The 18,285-nt window shown below is 39.3% G+C and overlaps 1 protein-coding gene across 1 annotated transcript in view; it reads left to right on the forward strand.

The window, feature by feature from the left end:
• Positions 1–1,557: 1,557 nt before the first annotated feature.
• Positions 1,558–18,285, forward strand: part of LOC149063737 (uncharacterized) — a gene marked incomplete at its 3' end in the record, with an annotated part of 59,217 nt that continues 42,489 nt past the window's right edge. Inside the window, exons 1-2 of the mRNA XM_089255667.1 lie at positions 1,558–1,798; positions 16,974–17,062. Coding sequence (XP_089111793.1) covers positions 1,732–1,798; positions 16,974–17,062 — 156 coding nt within the window. The remainder of the gene's footprint in view (positions 1,799–16,973; positions 17,063–18,285) is intronic.

The following is an 18,285-nucleotide window of genomic DNA, read 5'->3' on the forward strand; positions in this document are numbered from 1 at the left end:
TCTCTGCCCCACATCCAATCACTATGCGGTATTTGTGAGCCAGTCAGGAAGATTCTACGCCAATGTAAGAAGAAACGAAATAGGATGCTGTGTTTCAAAATGTATAGGTAGTCTGAATGACGTTTATGGCAAACAGTGCACAGATGCCTTCTATCTCTAGGAGGTGCTGGTTAGCATCGCTAGGTCACGTGAATTTTTTTTAAGACAGGAAATAAACCTCAAAAACAGCCGATAGGTGGCACTGACGTACACAAGTCAATGAAAAGATACACAAATAACGAACAGAATGCCTCTAAATCGTTTATTATAGCAGTATGTGTTCCACATGACCGCCACAGGGGATAACGCATTGCAGGCGAGTCGCAAATCCAGCAACGGCAGAGTGCAGCAGGTACACATACACGGTTTACAATGGTGAAGTGGTTGTGGATAAGGAGAGCAAGTTCTTATAACCGTCTCATTTGCATATTTCCACCGAAGTCGCTCGTACCAGCGCCACCTATCGGATTTTTGAGTTTTTCTTCCAGTATTAAAAAAATTCCCGTGACCTAGCGATGCTAACCCTGCAAACACTTTTTCATTTAGACTTTTTTCCAGTTTTTATTCATTTTTAAAGTTTCTACGGACTTTTTGCACACCCTGTATAAAAGATAGATAAGATGATAATAAGCATGTAGTTACAAAGTTAGATTTCTTCCCACCCTCACCCTACCTGTTCTCTTTCACTCTAATAAGAAAGATACATCATATGTGAGGGGGAAAACACTATCAGGGTGTACAAAAAAGCAAAAGGGGAAAAAAACTAAGGTTGCAACAAAGCTTCGGGATGATCGAGAGAGAGGAAAGAAAGCAGCATAAACTTGTTCGAATTAATTCCACTGGCGTTCGGACGCCATATTACGTCCTTTGATCGTAAAGTGGTTAATTTCCTTTTCGATCACAATGAGAAGTTGTTTCACAATTGTAGGAGTGGAGAAACCAAAAATGAAAATTTGTGCAGAAACGAGAAGGGGGATATACATTGTATATATTATACATTGCACATATATTATACAACCGGGGAATATAGTTTTCATACACAACACCCTGTTTTTTAAGCAATCGTAGATCAACAAAGATCACTACAGGATGATACCCGAAGCTGGAAACTAATCAACTCTGCAGCAGATGGCGCGATGAAATTTTGCGTACAGAAAGATTCCAGTAGATTTTTCTCGATCTGTCACAAATTGCATATGTTTGGCCAAAAGCTTCCCTCAAAGTGATGACGGAAGAAAGAGCGTGGTAATAGTTTGATTGGCGGTGCCATGTTACGGCCTGGTACCAAGGTTTCGAGAGTACACATATAAATATGTGCGTTTCTTTTACTTTTTCCCATTTTTATTTTTTTACGATCGGCGAAATAACATCGTTAGTGGAACGCAAGTTCAACGAAGGCAGTGACCAATAGTTCCAGAATAAACACAGCAATGTCACGACAGCTACATCAACATGATAGGGAAAGAAAACATGGGAGAAAATGCCCTCATGTATAGAAGTTGTCGGGGAAACCTCCTCACTTGTACAGAACCTGTAAACCATTATGGCGGTGCTGCTTAAGTCTATGTACGCGTTTAGGAGCCCGACATAGAAGAAGTGTCCTTGAAATTTTATTTCATTTTTTCAAGTTTTACACTCCATTTTATTATTATTATTGCTATTATTTTTTATGAAGAGTTTCACAAGCGTGGAATGGAAATAAGATTTACTGCCATATTGACGGTGCTGCAGATTTTTCAAGTAGTAACATACGCAAAGGGTAAGTACACACTTCGGAAAATGAAATTTTTATATGAGGTAAGTGAGGGTAAAATATTGCCAATCCTAAACTTCAGTGATAATATGAACGTAATGTGTTCGAAAATACACTGAAGAGCTGTTAAAACAAAATAAAAATTATTGTGACCACGGGTATAATCTCCACGGAAAATATTCAAATTTTTCAGTTTACCTCTTGGTCATATTCCTAACTGGTGAATCTATATATACACTCATGTCCATAAATTAAGGATAATGCCAGCTCCGGCAAATAAAGGTTCAGAAACAAAACAAACGTTACTTATTCATAAAGCCCATTTATTAAACAAAAGATAAAGAACAAAAACGATGGTGTATGTATGATACCATTCATAAAAACAACGATTTTTGCTCCCTGGAGCAATTGTAAAAAATATCTCCTTTACAAAAACTTACTATTACATGGTTGGTATGATGGTTAATACATTGTATGTCTCCCATGCGATGAAATACAGTCCGTAAAACGCCTAGGCATGCTGAGTATCAAATTATCGATCTGATCTTGGGGAAGATCACTCCACTCAGCAAGCAATGCTCTCCGGTACACATGTAGGAGGTGGTTGACGGGCTGCAACTCGTCGGCCAAGCATGTCCCACACATGCTCTATCGGATTCAAGTCAGGTGAGAATGCTGGCCATTCCATACGGGTTATATCCTCATATTCAAGGCATTCGTTTACGATGTTTGCTCGGTGAGGACGGGCGTTGTCATCCATAAACACAAATTCTGCGCCCATGGCACCCCTAAACAAACGTACATGTTGTTCCAGAATGATGTCCCGATAAATTTGGGCTTTCATGGTTCCGGTTTGAACATGCAGATCTGTTCTGGAACCCAGTATAATTCCACCCCAAACGAGTAATGTTGCACCACCGTAACGGTGTCGTTCAATGATGTTGTCTTGGTGGTAACGGGTACCTGGCGTTCTCCATATGAAAGTCCGACGTGAATCAGACTGCAAGCTAAACCTGGATTCGTCGAAAAACATCACACAAGCCCACTGTGACGATGTCCACAATGCGTGTTCTCTACTCCAGGCTAATCGCTGCCGACAGTGAATTGCCGTGAGCGGAACACATCTGAAAGGCCTGCGAGCATATAGACCAATATCTCCCAAACGTCTGTACACGGTTTGCCTTGAAACTGTGGTACCCGTGGCTGCAGATAGCTGACGAGACAGGTTGGATGCTGTGCTCCGTCTGCTTCTTTCGGCAGTTACTGCCAATTATCGGTCTTCATTCGGCGTTGTAACTCGGGGCGACCTGTACTGTAACGTCTACTGACATTTCCGTTATCTTGGAATCGTTGCCAAAGCCTAGAGATGACACTTTGGACAATTCCAAGTTCCTCGGATACTTCCATCTGAGTACGCCCACATTCCAGGCGGCCGATAATTCTACCACGTAAAAAATCATCCACATGCGTCATAACTATTCGCTTATGGCACTGAGCGCCTTACAGAACTCTTGTGAACAATTTTACTTCTTTGCCACCATTCCTTATATACCCCCCCCCCTCTTACACTCTCATCATTGTGACGTACTATCGGCATCATCTGGTGGCTTCCTGAAATTTGCATATCATTCTTGCAGATGTGTGTGATAATTCTACAGGTGAAATTTTTACTTCAGATTTCGATTTCCGTGTGATTCTGAATTATCCTTAATTTATGGACATGAGTGTATACAAAATATATTTTCGTTTGTGTAATGTTCTCTACAAATCTACAATGTTTGATCGGTTGTCAATAAATTTTGCATATATACCAAATAGGACCCGACTTGAACGATAGGCTACTTTGAAAATTCGCCAGAGCAGGGCAAATGCCCCAAATGGGCAAAAAAACCGTAGGGCAACAATGGTTTTTGGGTCTCAACAATCCCTTTCGGAACATTTACTTTGGTTACCGTGGTTCCCAAGCAATGCGTTTCAGACATGTACAGTCGAATCCCGTTTCAACGAATACCGTTATAGCGAAATTCTCGTTTTAACGAACACTTTTCTAATCCTTCAAATAAGTTTACACAGGAAAAATACAGACATCTGGCATTCCTTTATAACAAAATTTCGTTATAACGAAGTGATTTCTCCGGTCTCTTGGAGTTCGTTATAACGAGATTCGACTGTATATGCCTTTACAATGGTTTGTCACTTCTTTAATGCTGCCAGTAATGAGGCTTTTTTGAATAGACGTCAGAATCATCATCAGCATCAATTTGAGGGTCAGACAAAGGGTGATCCCCATAGAAATCAGTGTTAAAATTGACGATTTTACTGTAGAAATGCGTATACTGTAGAATCATGAAACATGTTTCGGATAGATAAATCCCTTTTCTTCCTTCTTAGTCAGAGCTCTTCAACCTTTTTCTTGTCGCGAGCGCTGCCGGCAACCATCATCGAAAGAAGCGCCTTTACGGCAAGTTTAGCATGCGTATGTCAGAAATCAGGATGATCCTAATCCTTGAATGCAATTTGTATAGGGTGTTGAATTGGGACGTTCATCAAGTGCTCGCGAAAACGAAATCTAACACGAGCATCGAGCACTCCAGGTGCTTCAGGCCTGGATTATTTATGGACACCTTATTTACCAGAGAATTTGCTGTAACCAAGTAAAAAACCAGCATTGAAGAAACCAAATCTCAGTCCAAGATACAGTTTCCAGCAATTCAATCTCCGAGTTTGGTCTGGAATAATAAATTGTGAGGTCCGGTCATATTGCTTATTCAACCCTCTCGGTGACAGCTTATCTCGCCAAACCTGATTCTTTGTATTTCGGCAATTACGACATATCTCGCGTCTTTAAAACCCTCTTATTTTGGCAATGACGAGCCCGATCTCTGTGTAAAGCAGGCTTATTTCGCGAACACGTTTCCCACACTCACCCACCCTGGCAGATGAACTGCCAGTGAGCGTAGTTAGCTTTTGTTCAAAGTTTGATAACAGGAGAGTGATTCTGTTTTTTCCCTTCCCTTCGGGGTAGTATAGGAACATGCGTACAGTATAAATAATAAGGAAAAGATATAGTATTTCTCTTCCTTGGTCGATTGTTCTTGCAGTTGGGGGAAAGCACTATCACCACAGCATAAAATCGGAAAAAAATATTCTTCTTGAAAAAAGGTGTGACATTTTACAGAGGGTTTAGTGATTTGAACTGTGGCAGTTTTATGTGGATCAGTGAAATTTTGGAAACCGCGGAAAACGTCAAATGTATCAGAAAACTTCGTTAAAAAGGTAAAACAAAATATTTCTTACACGATTGCGGTATTTAAATTCTGTGGTCAGGTGGCAAAATGTCACACACAAGTCACTTTTCCCAAAAAATTGAGTTGTTCGCATTCTGGAGTCTAGTTCGTCAAAATTTTGGAAAGTGATAAAATTTCGTCCATCTCTTTCAATTTGTAAGGAACCAACGGAGTAAAATTGCAATCAAGGCAAAAAAAAAAAGCCACAGTATAACATTTTTGCAAAATATTGTTTTGAAATTCACCCTGGTGAAATTTTTAAAAGGTGACTTATTACATTTTGCCATCTGATCACAGAATTTTCATTTTCAATGAACAGCAAAAGATGAGGTTTTTTCTTCTCTGAGACATTCTACAGTAAATCAAGAAAAAAAAGGTCATAGATTGCATGACTCTTCGCATAATTCAGTATACAAACAGTAGGGTAAGTCGAAAAACTGATTTGTGTTGGACTGAATTTCAACAGCGTGGGAAAATGATCTATTATGCGTGTAAGCCCTGTGCAGGATTCCAACAAAATCGGTGAACATCTTTCTGTCATCTCATAATATTCGAAAATTTCAAAACAAGATATATATTACGAAACTTCAAAAATGAAAATGAAATTCACACAGACTGTGAGTTATTCATTTGTAAATGCAGGGGAAGTTTTCTATACAATGACAATAAGAAAATGCGTGAAATTTCATCATCAATTTCTGAATAATGTCTTTTCATCGGGAATTCAGGCAATTCGCTCCAAAATATGATTTTCCTGAAATTTTCTAATACAAAAACTAATAGAATAACATCTACTACTACGTTCAGAAAATTCCGAGACTTATTTTATTACGGAAGAGCGAATATACAGATAGAACCCGTGTATTTGGTGTTTCCTTCGAAGTAACTACCCTGTGTAATAATTATGCATTTTTTGTCATTACTCATACAAAGATGTAAATGCAGATTGTGCAAGCCTTCTTTGCCGCATGCCCCAGTCAGTGCCTTCGTCGCTGCTCCTCTTCGGAACATGAGAGAATCGTTTCCCCTTAAGCAAATTCTCTATCCGCGGAAAAAAGGGGGGAAATGTCACGTGGGGCAAGATCAGGGGGGAATAAGCTGGTTGTAGAAGTATTGGAATGTGATGTTTTGACAGGTGATCTGACACCAGGAGGGACCTGTGAGCTGTCGCAGTGTCGTGATGGAGCATCGCATCCACGTCTTGGCCTTCCAGAACATCTGGTCGCAATGAATCATGCAGACGTTTAAGAACTCGCAGGTCCCTCCTGGTGTCAGATAACCTGTCAAAATATCACATTCTCATACTTTCACAACCAGTTAATTTCCCTGATCTTTGCCCCAAGTGATTGCTTTAGGGCTAACGATTCTCAGGTTCTCACGTGGGGCAAGATCAGGGGGGGGGGGAATAAGCTGGTTGTAGAAGTATTGGAATGTGATGTTTTGACAGGTGATCTGACACCAGGAGGGACCTGTGAGCCGTCGCAATGTCGTGATGGAGCATCGCATCCACGTCTTGGCCTTTCAGAACATCTGGTCGCAATGAATCATGCAGACGTTTAAGAACTCGCAGGTCCCTCCCGGTGTCAGATAACCTGTCAAAATATCACATTCTCATACTTTCACGACAAGTTAATTTCCCTGATCTTTGCCCCAAGTAATCGCATTGTGAGAAATTTCTATGAAAATCATACTTTAGAACCAAGTCCAATTATCTGAACTAGGCCGGGATTACACTATAAAAGTTTTCTAAAAATTCTCTTATAAAATTTGAAAAACTCAGCCAATAAGATTATCGGTTGCATTTGCTCGAATGTAACCTATGAGCTTTATTGGTTGGATTTTTAAAGTTTCATAAAAGGGATTTTATAAAACTTTTATAGTGTAATCCCGGCCTTACGGATGCAATAAAATTGATAGAATGTTCAGCTGTTCTTGTTGTTATTACAGATTAACATTCCGACACTACTATTACTACTACTTAACTGTACATGCACCTCTTACACACACATTCTCTCCGGGATTTCTAACGAATTGGTACATGCCGGAATATATGTATACGTGTTGTGAACCTAACGTGAAGTTTGTTTGTGTGTAGTGCTGCCACCTGCCGTAATATTCCGACACTATTAGACTTTTTAGTTAACGAAAAGTTCAAAGGAAAAAAATTCAAGTCAACCTGCTTCGAAGATAGATGATAGATCCACTGCGAAAAGTGGGCAGAAGATGTTAATGACTTTCATAAAAATCTTGCGCAGTACACTTTTTCTATCCATTACCATTTGGCCATCAGTATTTCGAATCGACTTCCCGCAAAACAATTTCCTGGCTGTTGTACATATAGGTATCATAAAAGTATGAAACCACCCAATTTTTTAATGGCATGCTAAACTTGATGTTTGTAGAATCCTCGAAAATGCCAAATAAATGATGTTGCGCAATTTTTTTCTCAGCAGCTGTATTGATGTAACTTAGGAATATCAGGTATCCATTACATTTTCTGTACATCAAAAATAAAAATATGATATCGTTATAAAGGGAGTTCACATACCGTTCAACATGGTTAAAAATCCTCAAAAATCATGCTCTAGTAAAAATACCATTTTAAATATCATTTAAAAATTTATTTATTCCAAATTTAGTATTCATAGTTTTGATTGTATATGCTACTACAGTGTTTTACATATCTTTAGTACTTTTTTCCCGCAAATTTTCTAACCCATTAAGAGAAAAGTGCATTATTACCACTTTGCGGGGAACATAATCCACATGATTAAATGGCATGGCATATCAATGTAATTGAATATAGATTTACTTTATTTAAAATAAAGAAAATTGTTTAGCTCATATAAAATGAGGCAAAGTATCTGAGATGCATTCATAAATAATGTGAAAAAAAAAAATATTTAATTTTATTTTTAACCCTTTAAGCGGCATTGACGAGATATCTCGCCTCCTTAAAGTGGGACACCCCACTCCCATTTTAGCATCGACAAGCAAAGATATTTCGTAAAATTGGATTTCTCAGTGAAACAGTCTTCCGGAAAATCGGAAGGAAGCCTCTCTCTACTTCATTGAAAAAGGTACGACATTTCGAAGGAGGTTCAGAAATTTCTGTTGTGCCTCATAAAGTGTTAATTTCAAAAACTCTGTATTACAAATTTGCGTTGAAATAAGATTGAGTCATTGAAAATCTCAATCTTTTGCTTCATTTTATGTGAACTGAACAGTTTTCTTTATTTTAAACTCGATTTTCACTTAATTACATTGATGCCATGCTATTTTATCACTGCCTTCAAGGTGATAATTACAGTAAAACTCCGTTCTAACGACAGTTCACAATCAGAGATAAATTTTGAATTTTATGCGTGGGTGGCGTCAAAATTGAGCTTTTGACGCTACAGGGGACTGTGGAGCATTGACCTGCACAACAGGGTGAGGAGGGGGGGGGGGGAGGGGCAGCGCTGTGCATCGACCTTGACTACAAGGGTTCCGTGATATCGAAACGGTTGGGGGGAAAACTGCACTAGACTGAGGCCGATACACATAGAGAGGCGACTAAGAGGTACGGGAGTGCACAGTAGAGACTAGCGACGAAAACAATTGTATTGTTTTGTTCTACACCGCACATACTCGAGCAGTGAGACAAAGAAGAGGAAGAGGGCACTCAATGAGAGAGGTGGGCGACATGAACAATCCTGTTGGTTTTCACCTCGATCTACTGATTGATCTCTGTTTCTCCATTTTTTTTCCTTTACCTTTTCTGTAGAGGGATCATCATCATCTCACCCTTGCATTTCTGAATCCGTCAGGCCATTCTCTCTATCCTCTTCCTCTTTTAGTATGTACGGGCATCTCTTCCTCCACCACTATTCATTTTTTTTCTTCCTAGTCGCTATTCTTGGAACTGGTAACTCTTCGCTCCACTATGATCGCAGCCTAACTCGTTTACAGCCCCTAGTAACCGTATCTTTCACCAATTTTAACGAATTTCGTTCGCTGTCCTCTGAGTAAAGGTACCCGACTACGTTGAAAACGTCATTTTGGAAGAAAATATAGATTTTCATTTTTTTTATTTTTTATAAAACCCCTTATTTGTGGTGATTCCAAAACAGGCCTTGTTTTGTTTACATGACGCTTAGAATCAAAGTTACGTTCACTTTAGTGCTACGTTTTTACATACAAGTAATACGCGAGTAAAGACTAAACGTGTTTTACGAAGAATGCTATTTTTGACATTTTACTTGACTTTGTGACATGATTTGTAAAAATTGATGCATTGCATCCTTACGAAATTTTAATGTGATATTTTGCTGTATATTGTTGAGGTTATGAACCAAAATCTAAGGTCTGTCACATATATTTTGTGAATTACAGTGTTTTACAGACAAAATGTAGGATGAAATTTCAAAAAATTCACACGTACTTAAACATATTTTGGTGTAACTTATGAACATGTCATGCAATCCTCTAAATTTTGGTTCATAACCTGCAACATTACTAGCTAAATGCACTGTGAAAATCACAAAGCATTTCATTAATAAAATTTTTTGCAATCGTGTTTTGAATATCACATGAATTTTGCCTAAAATTTGACATAAAAATGACTTTTCATAGTAAATATAATAGGTAGACCAAAATTTGTCACTGTTTTCACCTTTTCGAGACACTTTCTATTAATAAATGTAATTAAAGTGTTCACTCCGGAACCATTTTAAAGAAAAGTGACAAGAAAGGTAGTCAGATACCTTAAAGCATAGATTTACTCCAGTTTCTCATAAAGCCGTCTGATTCGTTCTCAGGTCTGTTTTGAATATTACATTTTGTTTTCCTCCAAGTCTTTGACTGCACAATCTTCTAGAAAATCGTCATTAGCTCTTTGCTAGTGTGCGTGTATGGCAGGGTTTTACTTGCCATAACTACGATCGCTTCTGTGGACTGTAGAGTAGGAAGTTTTGTTCTCTCTCGTTCGTTGCGTCACTCTATCACCACAGGCGAGATCTGTCGAGACTTAACGTAGGTTTCAACAGCTGGCTGATCTGAAGATGAATTCAGGAAAGAAATTCAACTGCCTATGCGCTGAATCGAACCCACGTCCTCTCACTTACCTGGTGAGCGCACTGGACCAGTTTCAGCTACGCTAAAAACCTTCATAGTGGAAGACGAGCAGTGGTGAGATGCCGCTGTGCGGTCGTGTGGACATCGTGCTGGACTCTCGTCGTGAGGATCCAGGTTCGAACCCCGTTGACGCGGCACAGCGGTGGTCGGCTGAAGCTGGTTGTCTGCGGTTTTCCAGCTTCGAGGCACGAATGTGTGTGTGAGTCGGTCTCCCATTTCAAAAAGTCTCTCCGCAGAGAGATGGCAGGCCTACAACACGATGCTAACAAAACATGAAAATTCGAGCATTTTTCCATCTTTACTTCAGAAGATGGAAGCCAGATGGCAGCATGAACACGAAACAAGCGCAACTTGACAACATAAATACGTTAAGATCAAGCATACAACTCAGAACACACATTCCGGCAAGTGCCGATTCGTTAGAAATTTTGTAGAGGAATGTGTACGAATTGCACATTCAGTCAAGTAGTAGTATATATATATATATATATATAGTGGTAAGATTCTCGTATTCCATTATGAAGGTTACCATCAAGGTCCACGGGTTCGAATAGGGGCATAGAACGTCAGAAGCGAGTTCTTTACCTACCGAGCCTGGAGTAACCACCGATATATGGCCGGAGTTGGTGTTCGGTAAAGTAGTACGCTAAAAAGGCAACGGGAGATCGTATGCGCTGTATGGGATCATACATGGATAGTGAGACCTAGCTCACAAGGAAAGAGTCCAAAGGTGCCATCCTCAAAAAAATTATGAAAAAATTTAAAAACATTCATCTCATCCAGAAACACGTAAAAACCAAAAATTAGCGACCAAATACAATTATTAAAGCTACAACAAATTATTAAAAGTGGCAACAGTTGGCTACTCAATAAGTTAGACAATAAAGTAAAATGTTAGTTTTAATGAAATAAAAGTTTTTTTGAGATTATAAAGTTTTTTTTAGGAGAATTTCTTGATTTTTGAAAGGGTGAAGTAGGAAAATAAAGAGAAGATGAGATAGAAGAGAACCTGAAAAATAGAAATAGGCCAAGGCCTAGGTTTCTCAGCTGAAGTTCCACACAGCTTGTCAGCAATGATGGTTAATTCACGGTAAAGTCCAAGTGAAACGCCGTCCATTAGCCTGTCTTGTGCCATGATAGAGACGATAGCTCGGAGATCATTTGCTGACTTTTGCGCAATTTTTTTCAAAGGTCTTGGGACGGCTCGGCGTCCAAGTGGGAACAACGATAGATGGCTCGGCTGGTGACGGAACCTTGACCGAATGCTGTGCCGCTGACGGTGAGGGGGGTGTTGCCGTCGGTCTTGCCGTGGGAGAACATTTTTTCTGCGACAAGAAATTTTTTCGTACTTTACAAGTACTTGCCTTGGTAGAAAAGAGATGGCTGAAACTGTCTTTTTCGGCTGAAGGGTTTGGGAACAGATGGTGGTTTCCTTGACCAGTGGCCGAATTGAAGAAGTCTTGTTTTTTTTTTTGAATTTTCAGAAATTCTGGGCATTTTCGATAATCGGCCGGGTGGGGACCAAGGCAGAGAACGCAGGTCGGTGTATCTCTTCACCGTACTTTGCTGCATCGTCCGGGTTCGCGTGAGTCCGTACACTTTACGCACCTGTAAGCATTAACGCAGGTCATAGGCGGAGATAGACTTGGAAGTCTGGAGGGACACGGTCATTATTGCTGGGAATTTCCAGATGGTGAATACTCTTAAGCTGGAGAATTCTGAAATTCAAGTCATTTCTTGGGAGAGTTACTCTCCAAGCTTTGGTTTTAGTTTTCCTGAATACCTCAACTTTCTTGATGGTAAAGCCCAGATGTCCGTGGGCGAGCTGAATATCTGTGTTTGAGGTACTGCTTTCGAGGCCTCGGAGAAGCACATCGAAAAAGTCAGTCTTTTTTTCTTTCTTTTTGGCGATCAGGTCCTCTGACTCAAACAATTTTTGGGCGATTTTGAGATCGTCAGCTGATTGAAATTAGCTTTCAATTAGATTGCCACTGAGCTTGGCTGAGTAAGGGCTGTGGTATAGACGGGCGAGCTGAATATCCGTGAGAATCTATTTCCCGTTGCTGACGACATTAAGCGAGAGATTTTCTTTCGAGACCTCTGATTAGTTGGTGATCGGAGTTGGACCAATGGGCGTTGAGCTCTCATTTCCCGATGAAGTTGGGATTATTTCTGCATCTAAGGAAGAAAGAGTGACCTTTGCCGACAGACTAATGTCTGTTGAAGCGGAATCTGTGATTTCCATCGGCTGAGTAGTATCTGCGATTACCTCTGTCTCTTTTTCCTCCGAGATAGCTTCTGGAGTGACTGACCTGGAAATAGAAGAAGGGGGGGGGGGTAATCTAGTGGTTCAGGACTTTCACCGGGGAAGTGAAAGGACGTGGGTTCGTTTCCCCGCAGGGGTAGTTAAATTTTCTCTCTTTCCAAAATATATATTCGCATTAGCCAGCTGTTGAAAACCTTCGTATGGATAGCGGAGAGTGACATCATCCTCGGACTTTTTCACGGGTAGAGTTCATACAAAAAATCTTAGAACAGTGGTTCCCAAAGAATTTCAAGAAGACAAGAATTTCATCTGCGACCACCCTGAAACAGGGTAAGCATATGTCCCATTTTTCCGGGACATTCCTGATTTTTTGTTTATAAATGTGCTTTAATTTCCATAATCAAAATGAACTAAAAAAATTGTTTTTCAATATTTGAATGTCAGAACTGTTTTACCATGAAATTTCACACTATCCACGCGTTTTTTTTTTAACCCAGGGGTCGTGATCCACACTTTAAGAACCACTGTCTTAATTAAAACAATCTGGTTAACCCTACGGATAAACTGAAAGTCGTTTGTTCGCATATTCCCCTTTTTTAATTGCTTTATCCATGGGAGTTAATAATGGATGCGACCTTCCTTATATAAAACCTCCATTCATTCTCGAACATCGACAAATTTATAAAAGAACGGAAATCGTTTCTGTCTGCAGGGCCGCAACTAGATGCTTGGTCACTCGGGGGCAAGCGCGCATTTTGACGTTCCCTTGTAATGTTGAAGGAGAGGTTTCAGAATGAAATTTGCGCCCCCGTCGGGGACAGCACCCAGGGCACGAGACCCGCCTGCTCCCTCCTAGTTGCGGCCCTGTCTGTCTGTAGGGTCGTTACTATGTGCTCCCACACACGGTGTATCCCACGCTTCAGATATTTCTACTTTCGCAACTATGTTATTTTATTTTCGCGGTCGCAGCGACTATTTTATGAGGAAAACAAGGCTGTCATCATCCGAGAAGTTGGCTTCCTCATAATTGGATAAAAATTTCGAGAGTAAAACAAGAAGAAGAAAGAGACGAATATTTAACTATCGAAAAAGACTGGCGTCCATCCGATTGCCCAACAGCATTTACGAAGCATTGCGCTGCTGTTTGAGGATCATTATGCACGAGAAAAAACGGACTGTGTTGATGCAAGAATTTATGCTAACAGATGAGTTCTTGTTCCCCCACTAAATGTAGGACGTAGAGCCAATTGCTTAAAGCAGCTGAAGAAACCGAACGACTTATGCTTTCCCCACTTATGCTAAATTTCGAAAATAAAAACAAGCAATACTGCCAGGGAATGTGTATACTGCCATTAATGAAAAAAAACTTGAAGATGATCTTATATACAGGGTGGATATAATTTGCACTATGCTTTTAATCTTACATATTTAGCTTTTTGATTTCAAGTCTTAATGTTTTTGTGTTTTTATTTGCCAATTTATTTTGAAATTTGTATGTCTTTGTTGTTAACTTCTTTTAAGCTCAGTATATTGTCAGGAGTGTTCATTCATCGGGTCAAGTGAGGTTCAAGTGTCAGTTCATCTGGCTAACAAGAAGAACCAAATTCACTAGAGCACCAATCTAACTGGGCAGAGAAGCCATAAGACCAATCACTAAACCAATCATTATATATCCTTCGTTCCTCAAACAAATCACATAATAACTAAGGGCACCTAAACCATGGGAATGATGTCACGCATTGCATTTCCAAGTGCAAGACTAACTCTTAAAAAGAAAGTCATATTGTTTAAATCTTATCATTATGACCTATCATGGCCGCCCCAATATGGGCTCATGTTTCAAAGACCAACATGCAGCGTCTGCAAACTCCAGAGAATAAAATGCTGAGAACCCTTGTGCGTGCCCCAAAGTACATCGGGGGGGGGGGGGGCGCTGACATTAGAAAAGACCTGTATATTCCAACCATCATCAGCTACATCCAACAAATCTCAGAGGATCACTTTGAAAGGATGAGGAACTCCGAGTACGAGCATCTGAGAGAGCTGGTCGACTACGACCAGCACCTACTAGAGATGGAAGGTCTCCGCCATAAACGTCATTCAGACTACCTAGCAAGTTTGCCACATTTTGAAACACAGCATCCATCCTATTTCGTTTCTTCTTATCTTGGAGTAGAATCTTCCTGACTGACTAACAAATACCGCATAGTGAAAGGATGTGGGGGGCATAGAAATCGCCAATTCTGAGGGAAAATGGACTACTTACTGACGTCACAAGCAGCGTGCGATGGCCTTCTATCTCCAGGGGGTGCTGCTACAACCCACGTCAAAGACTAAAATTTCTCAGGCCTCAAAACGTGCTGCACGTGCCATGGTCAGTACGTTAGTCTGAATTACTGAGATGTAAAATCTTTGTCTATCTATTATAATACTGTATTTTTGTACTTTTACCTTGCTATCGAATTTATTGATCAACTCTATTGCATAGAGAGGCGTTTTGATGAAGTATGGCTGATCTTTGTGTATTGTAGTATTCTGATGGTACATTTATCGGACCGTATGTGTTTGTGTTTTTTCTTTCTATTTAACTTACAAGCACTTCACATCTACACAAGCACGCACAAACTTGTCTATAACCCCCTTCATAGCCAGCAAGGGCAGTCTGTAAGTCGCCAGGCAGTCCCGTCGGGCTGGGCAGCGACGAGAAGAATTAAATTCTGTCTGTCTGTGTGCTCAGTATATTGTCAGGAGTGTTTACTTTTATCGCTGTGAAATTACGATCGCTGCGTCGAACCCACCTTGTCGTATGCCTGCATAGGTGGGACGGCAGAACATATTGATATGCAGGGTGCATGGCTAACCCCTCTCGTCGCAAATTACAGGCGAACCGTTGATCCTAGAGGCATACATACTTCCCATTAGAAAAAAATACAGAAATAACGTCTAGAACTCATAACAAATACGTCATTCATTTTGCAAGGGGTTGTGTAGTTATTAAGATTTTTAAAAATTACTGTAGGGACACAATATTCTCAAAAACACAATTAGAAGGTAGTTGTCCTGTCTCTCGTGAGGTCAAAAAGAAAAAAAAAATAAATAAATAATATCTACGTTTCTAAGTGCCGCATTCGCCGAATTATTTGAATTCAAAAATCGGGAAAAAATTTGGAGAAGAACAGCAGAGAAACTAACGGGAAATTATTTCCCTCGTTTATGCTATTTTTCCCCTACTTTTCTCTGATTTTTAGAATTAAAATATCTCAGCAAATATTGCACTTGGAAACGCGCACCCTTTTTTTTTTGTTTGCCTTAGGAGAGACATTGAACATTGAAGGACCGGAGATATCCCACTCAACATCTCTCAGAAAGATATCGAAGTGTTCCCGAAGGATGGATGTGTTCGGAAATTTTATTAAATAACAATTAACATTCAGACAAAGGCCTTAGGAGAGACTGGGCAACAACTTTCTAGATGTTTTTTTGAAGATAGGGTGCCCGTATATAGAGAAATTATATATTTTTTATTTTAGTAACTATACAATCCCGCGCAATATGAATGACGTATCTGAAATCTAAACGTTATTTGGATACTTTTTTCTAATTGGAAGTCTGCCTCTAGGATCAATGATTCGCCAGTAATTTGCGGAGAGAGGAGTTAGCTGTGTGCACACTGTATATGAATTAATGCAATTGAACAGGGTAAAAGAAATTTTTTGATGTTTTCAGATTACAATTGGATATTATAGTGATTTTGATCATATGAAAATATAGACTTCAATTAAAGTAAGACTTTACTAAACGGGACTGTACGATACACAGTTAAATCTAACTCAGCTAATAGCTCATGATCAATGGCATTGATCATCCAATGGTGGTATGTGCATACATTCGAGTTCCGCTTATAACAGGGTGTTTAACCTTCTTAACGGGTGGGCTCAACGGGGCCGAGGGTTCCGAGTGAACAGAAGGCAATGTATTACTTAAGAATTTTATTAGATGTATTGTAAAAATTTTTTTAAACAAATATGAATCTTCATTCATTCTGAAAAAATATTTATTTCAATAACTCTAGAAATATATACTACGCATATATTTTTTATTTCTTGTAGGTGGCAGCAGTGGTTCCAGCGTATAACAATAGTATGATCTTTATTTTGTACATCAGAGAGAAAGCAGCGGAACTCTGCTACCACCTTTTAAAAAGAAAAAAAAATCCACTATCTCTCTTATGGTTCTGATTGTTAAATTGGTTATTCGTTTAAAAACGGTTTACAGCATCGAAATAAACAACATATGATAACGTGTATTGTTTATTTCAATGCTGCACACCAGGGTTACTTTAAAAACTAGGAAGAAATAAGTAATAACGGGTAGAAATATCAATCGTTAAGATTGAAAAATTCATATTTTATTATATATTATCAAAAAGTCGTATTTCATTGTAGTAATTACAGTAGAAATGATCACGACTTGAAGAATAAAGGCATATAATAACACGTCCATTTCTTTTCAGCTCTAGGTTCTGAATCATATTCACTAAATGCGAGAGTATACCAGAAATTGTGTCAAGCAAACAACTGTGACAGCAGCTATTACAGAAAAGTAAGCTAAAACGTTTTGGGACAATACAATACTTTAATTTGAAAGTGCTCTTCTTATATTACGATGAAACAATTTATTTAGATGACCTTCTATACGTTTTATCTTAAAATAAAATTCATTTGCATCTACACGTATACAGGGTGGATACTATCGGCCGCCCAGTAATTACAGTCGCGTGTTCCTTGTGAAAAACTAATATGGAAAAGTGTTTTCAGTTTTGACCAATAATTATGGAGTTATAGCGCATTAAAATTTGATGATGTCGAATCCTGGCAAATCCACCGAACGTGCACCAAACGTGTAACTTGGCGATACCAATACTATATACAAATACAAATACAACGCCACAACAGGCAAAATGCCCAACGAGGTGGCTGAGAAAAAGATGCCCATAAAAATATGGATGTCATATAATTAAAAAAAACAGCAACCCAATTAAAGATGCAATTAATAAAAATTATAATCAATTTATACACATGATAAAATATTATACAATGCCCATAAAGAATACTTATGGTTGTCTTATTCTAAGTATGGATAGCTTCTCGAGTTACCCCAGCATGTTTATCGTATTTCTTTTTAAACATGTCAGTTGTGTTACAATTTACTACCTCCGGGGGTCAGCTATTCCATTTATTAACAACCCTATTGGGGAAAAAATCCCTGCGACACCATAACCTCGCATTGCCCCTCACCAATCGATACTGGTGTCCCCTTGAAAACGCAGTCGATAGGTTAGGCAGGGTTACTATAACCCTGAAAGTAATCAAGATAACTAAAGCCGTGTGCAATCCAGATTCTTTCCTTAGCCTTTCTTTCAAAAAATTTGACTTAACAGTGAAGAGTGGAGAAAACCCCACGCTTTGACAAAAAAGCGTTGATTTTGGGAGAAAACAATTTTTTAAGTAAATCTCGCTTGGCTAGCACTTTCCAAATCTGTTGACAAATTTGTCAATATAGTGGAGCGAACGTAGCCGCGATAACAAGGTTAACATCACTCTACACAAAAGCAAAAAGCACCAATCGTGAAAAAAAATAACTGAACTTGGCTGCCTCTAAAACGGGATTGAATATTTAATTCCTTTTCAATTAACGGCAACCCGATGCATGGGGAAAAAATGTTGGCAGGTGTTTAGAGCGTAACTGATCGTGACAAAACTGACACGTCACAAAATTTCAAAACGTTGTAACTCCCTTAATATTTGTAACTCCCGGATGCAACT

Source organism: Pholcus phalangioides, unplaced genomic scaffold (genome assembly GCF_987345545.1).
Source record: "Pholcus phalangioides strain wild (caught in Gottingen) unplaced genomic scaffold, Ppha-v1.0 ptg000047l_1, whole genome shotgun sequence".
Lineage (NCBI taxonomy): Eukaryota > Metazoa > Arthropoda > Arachnida > Araneae > Pholcidae > Pholcus > Pholcus phalangioides.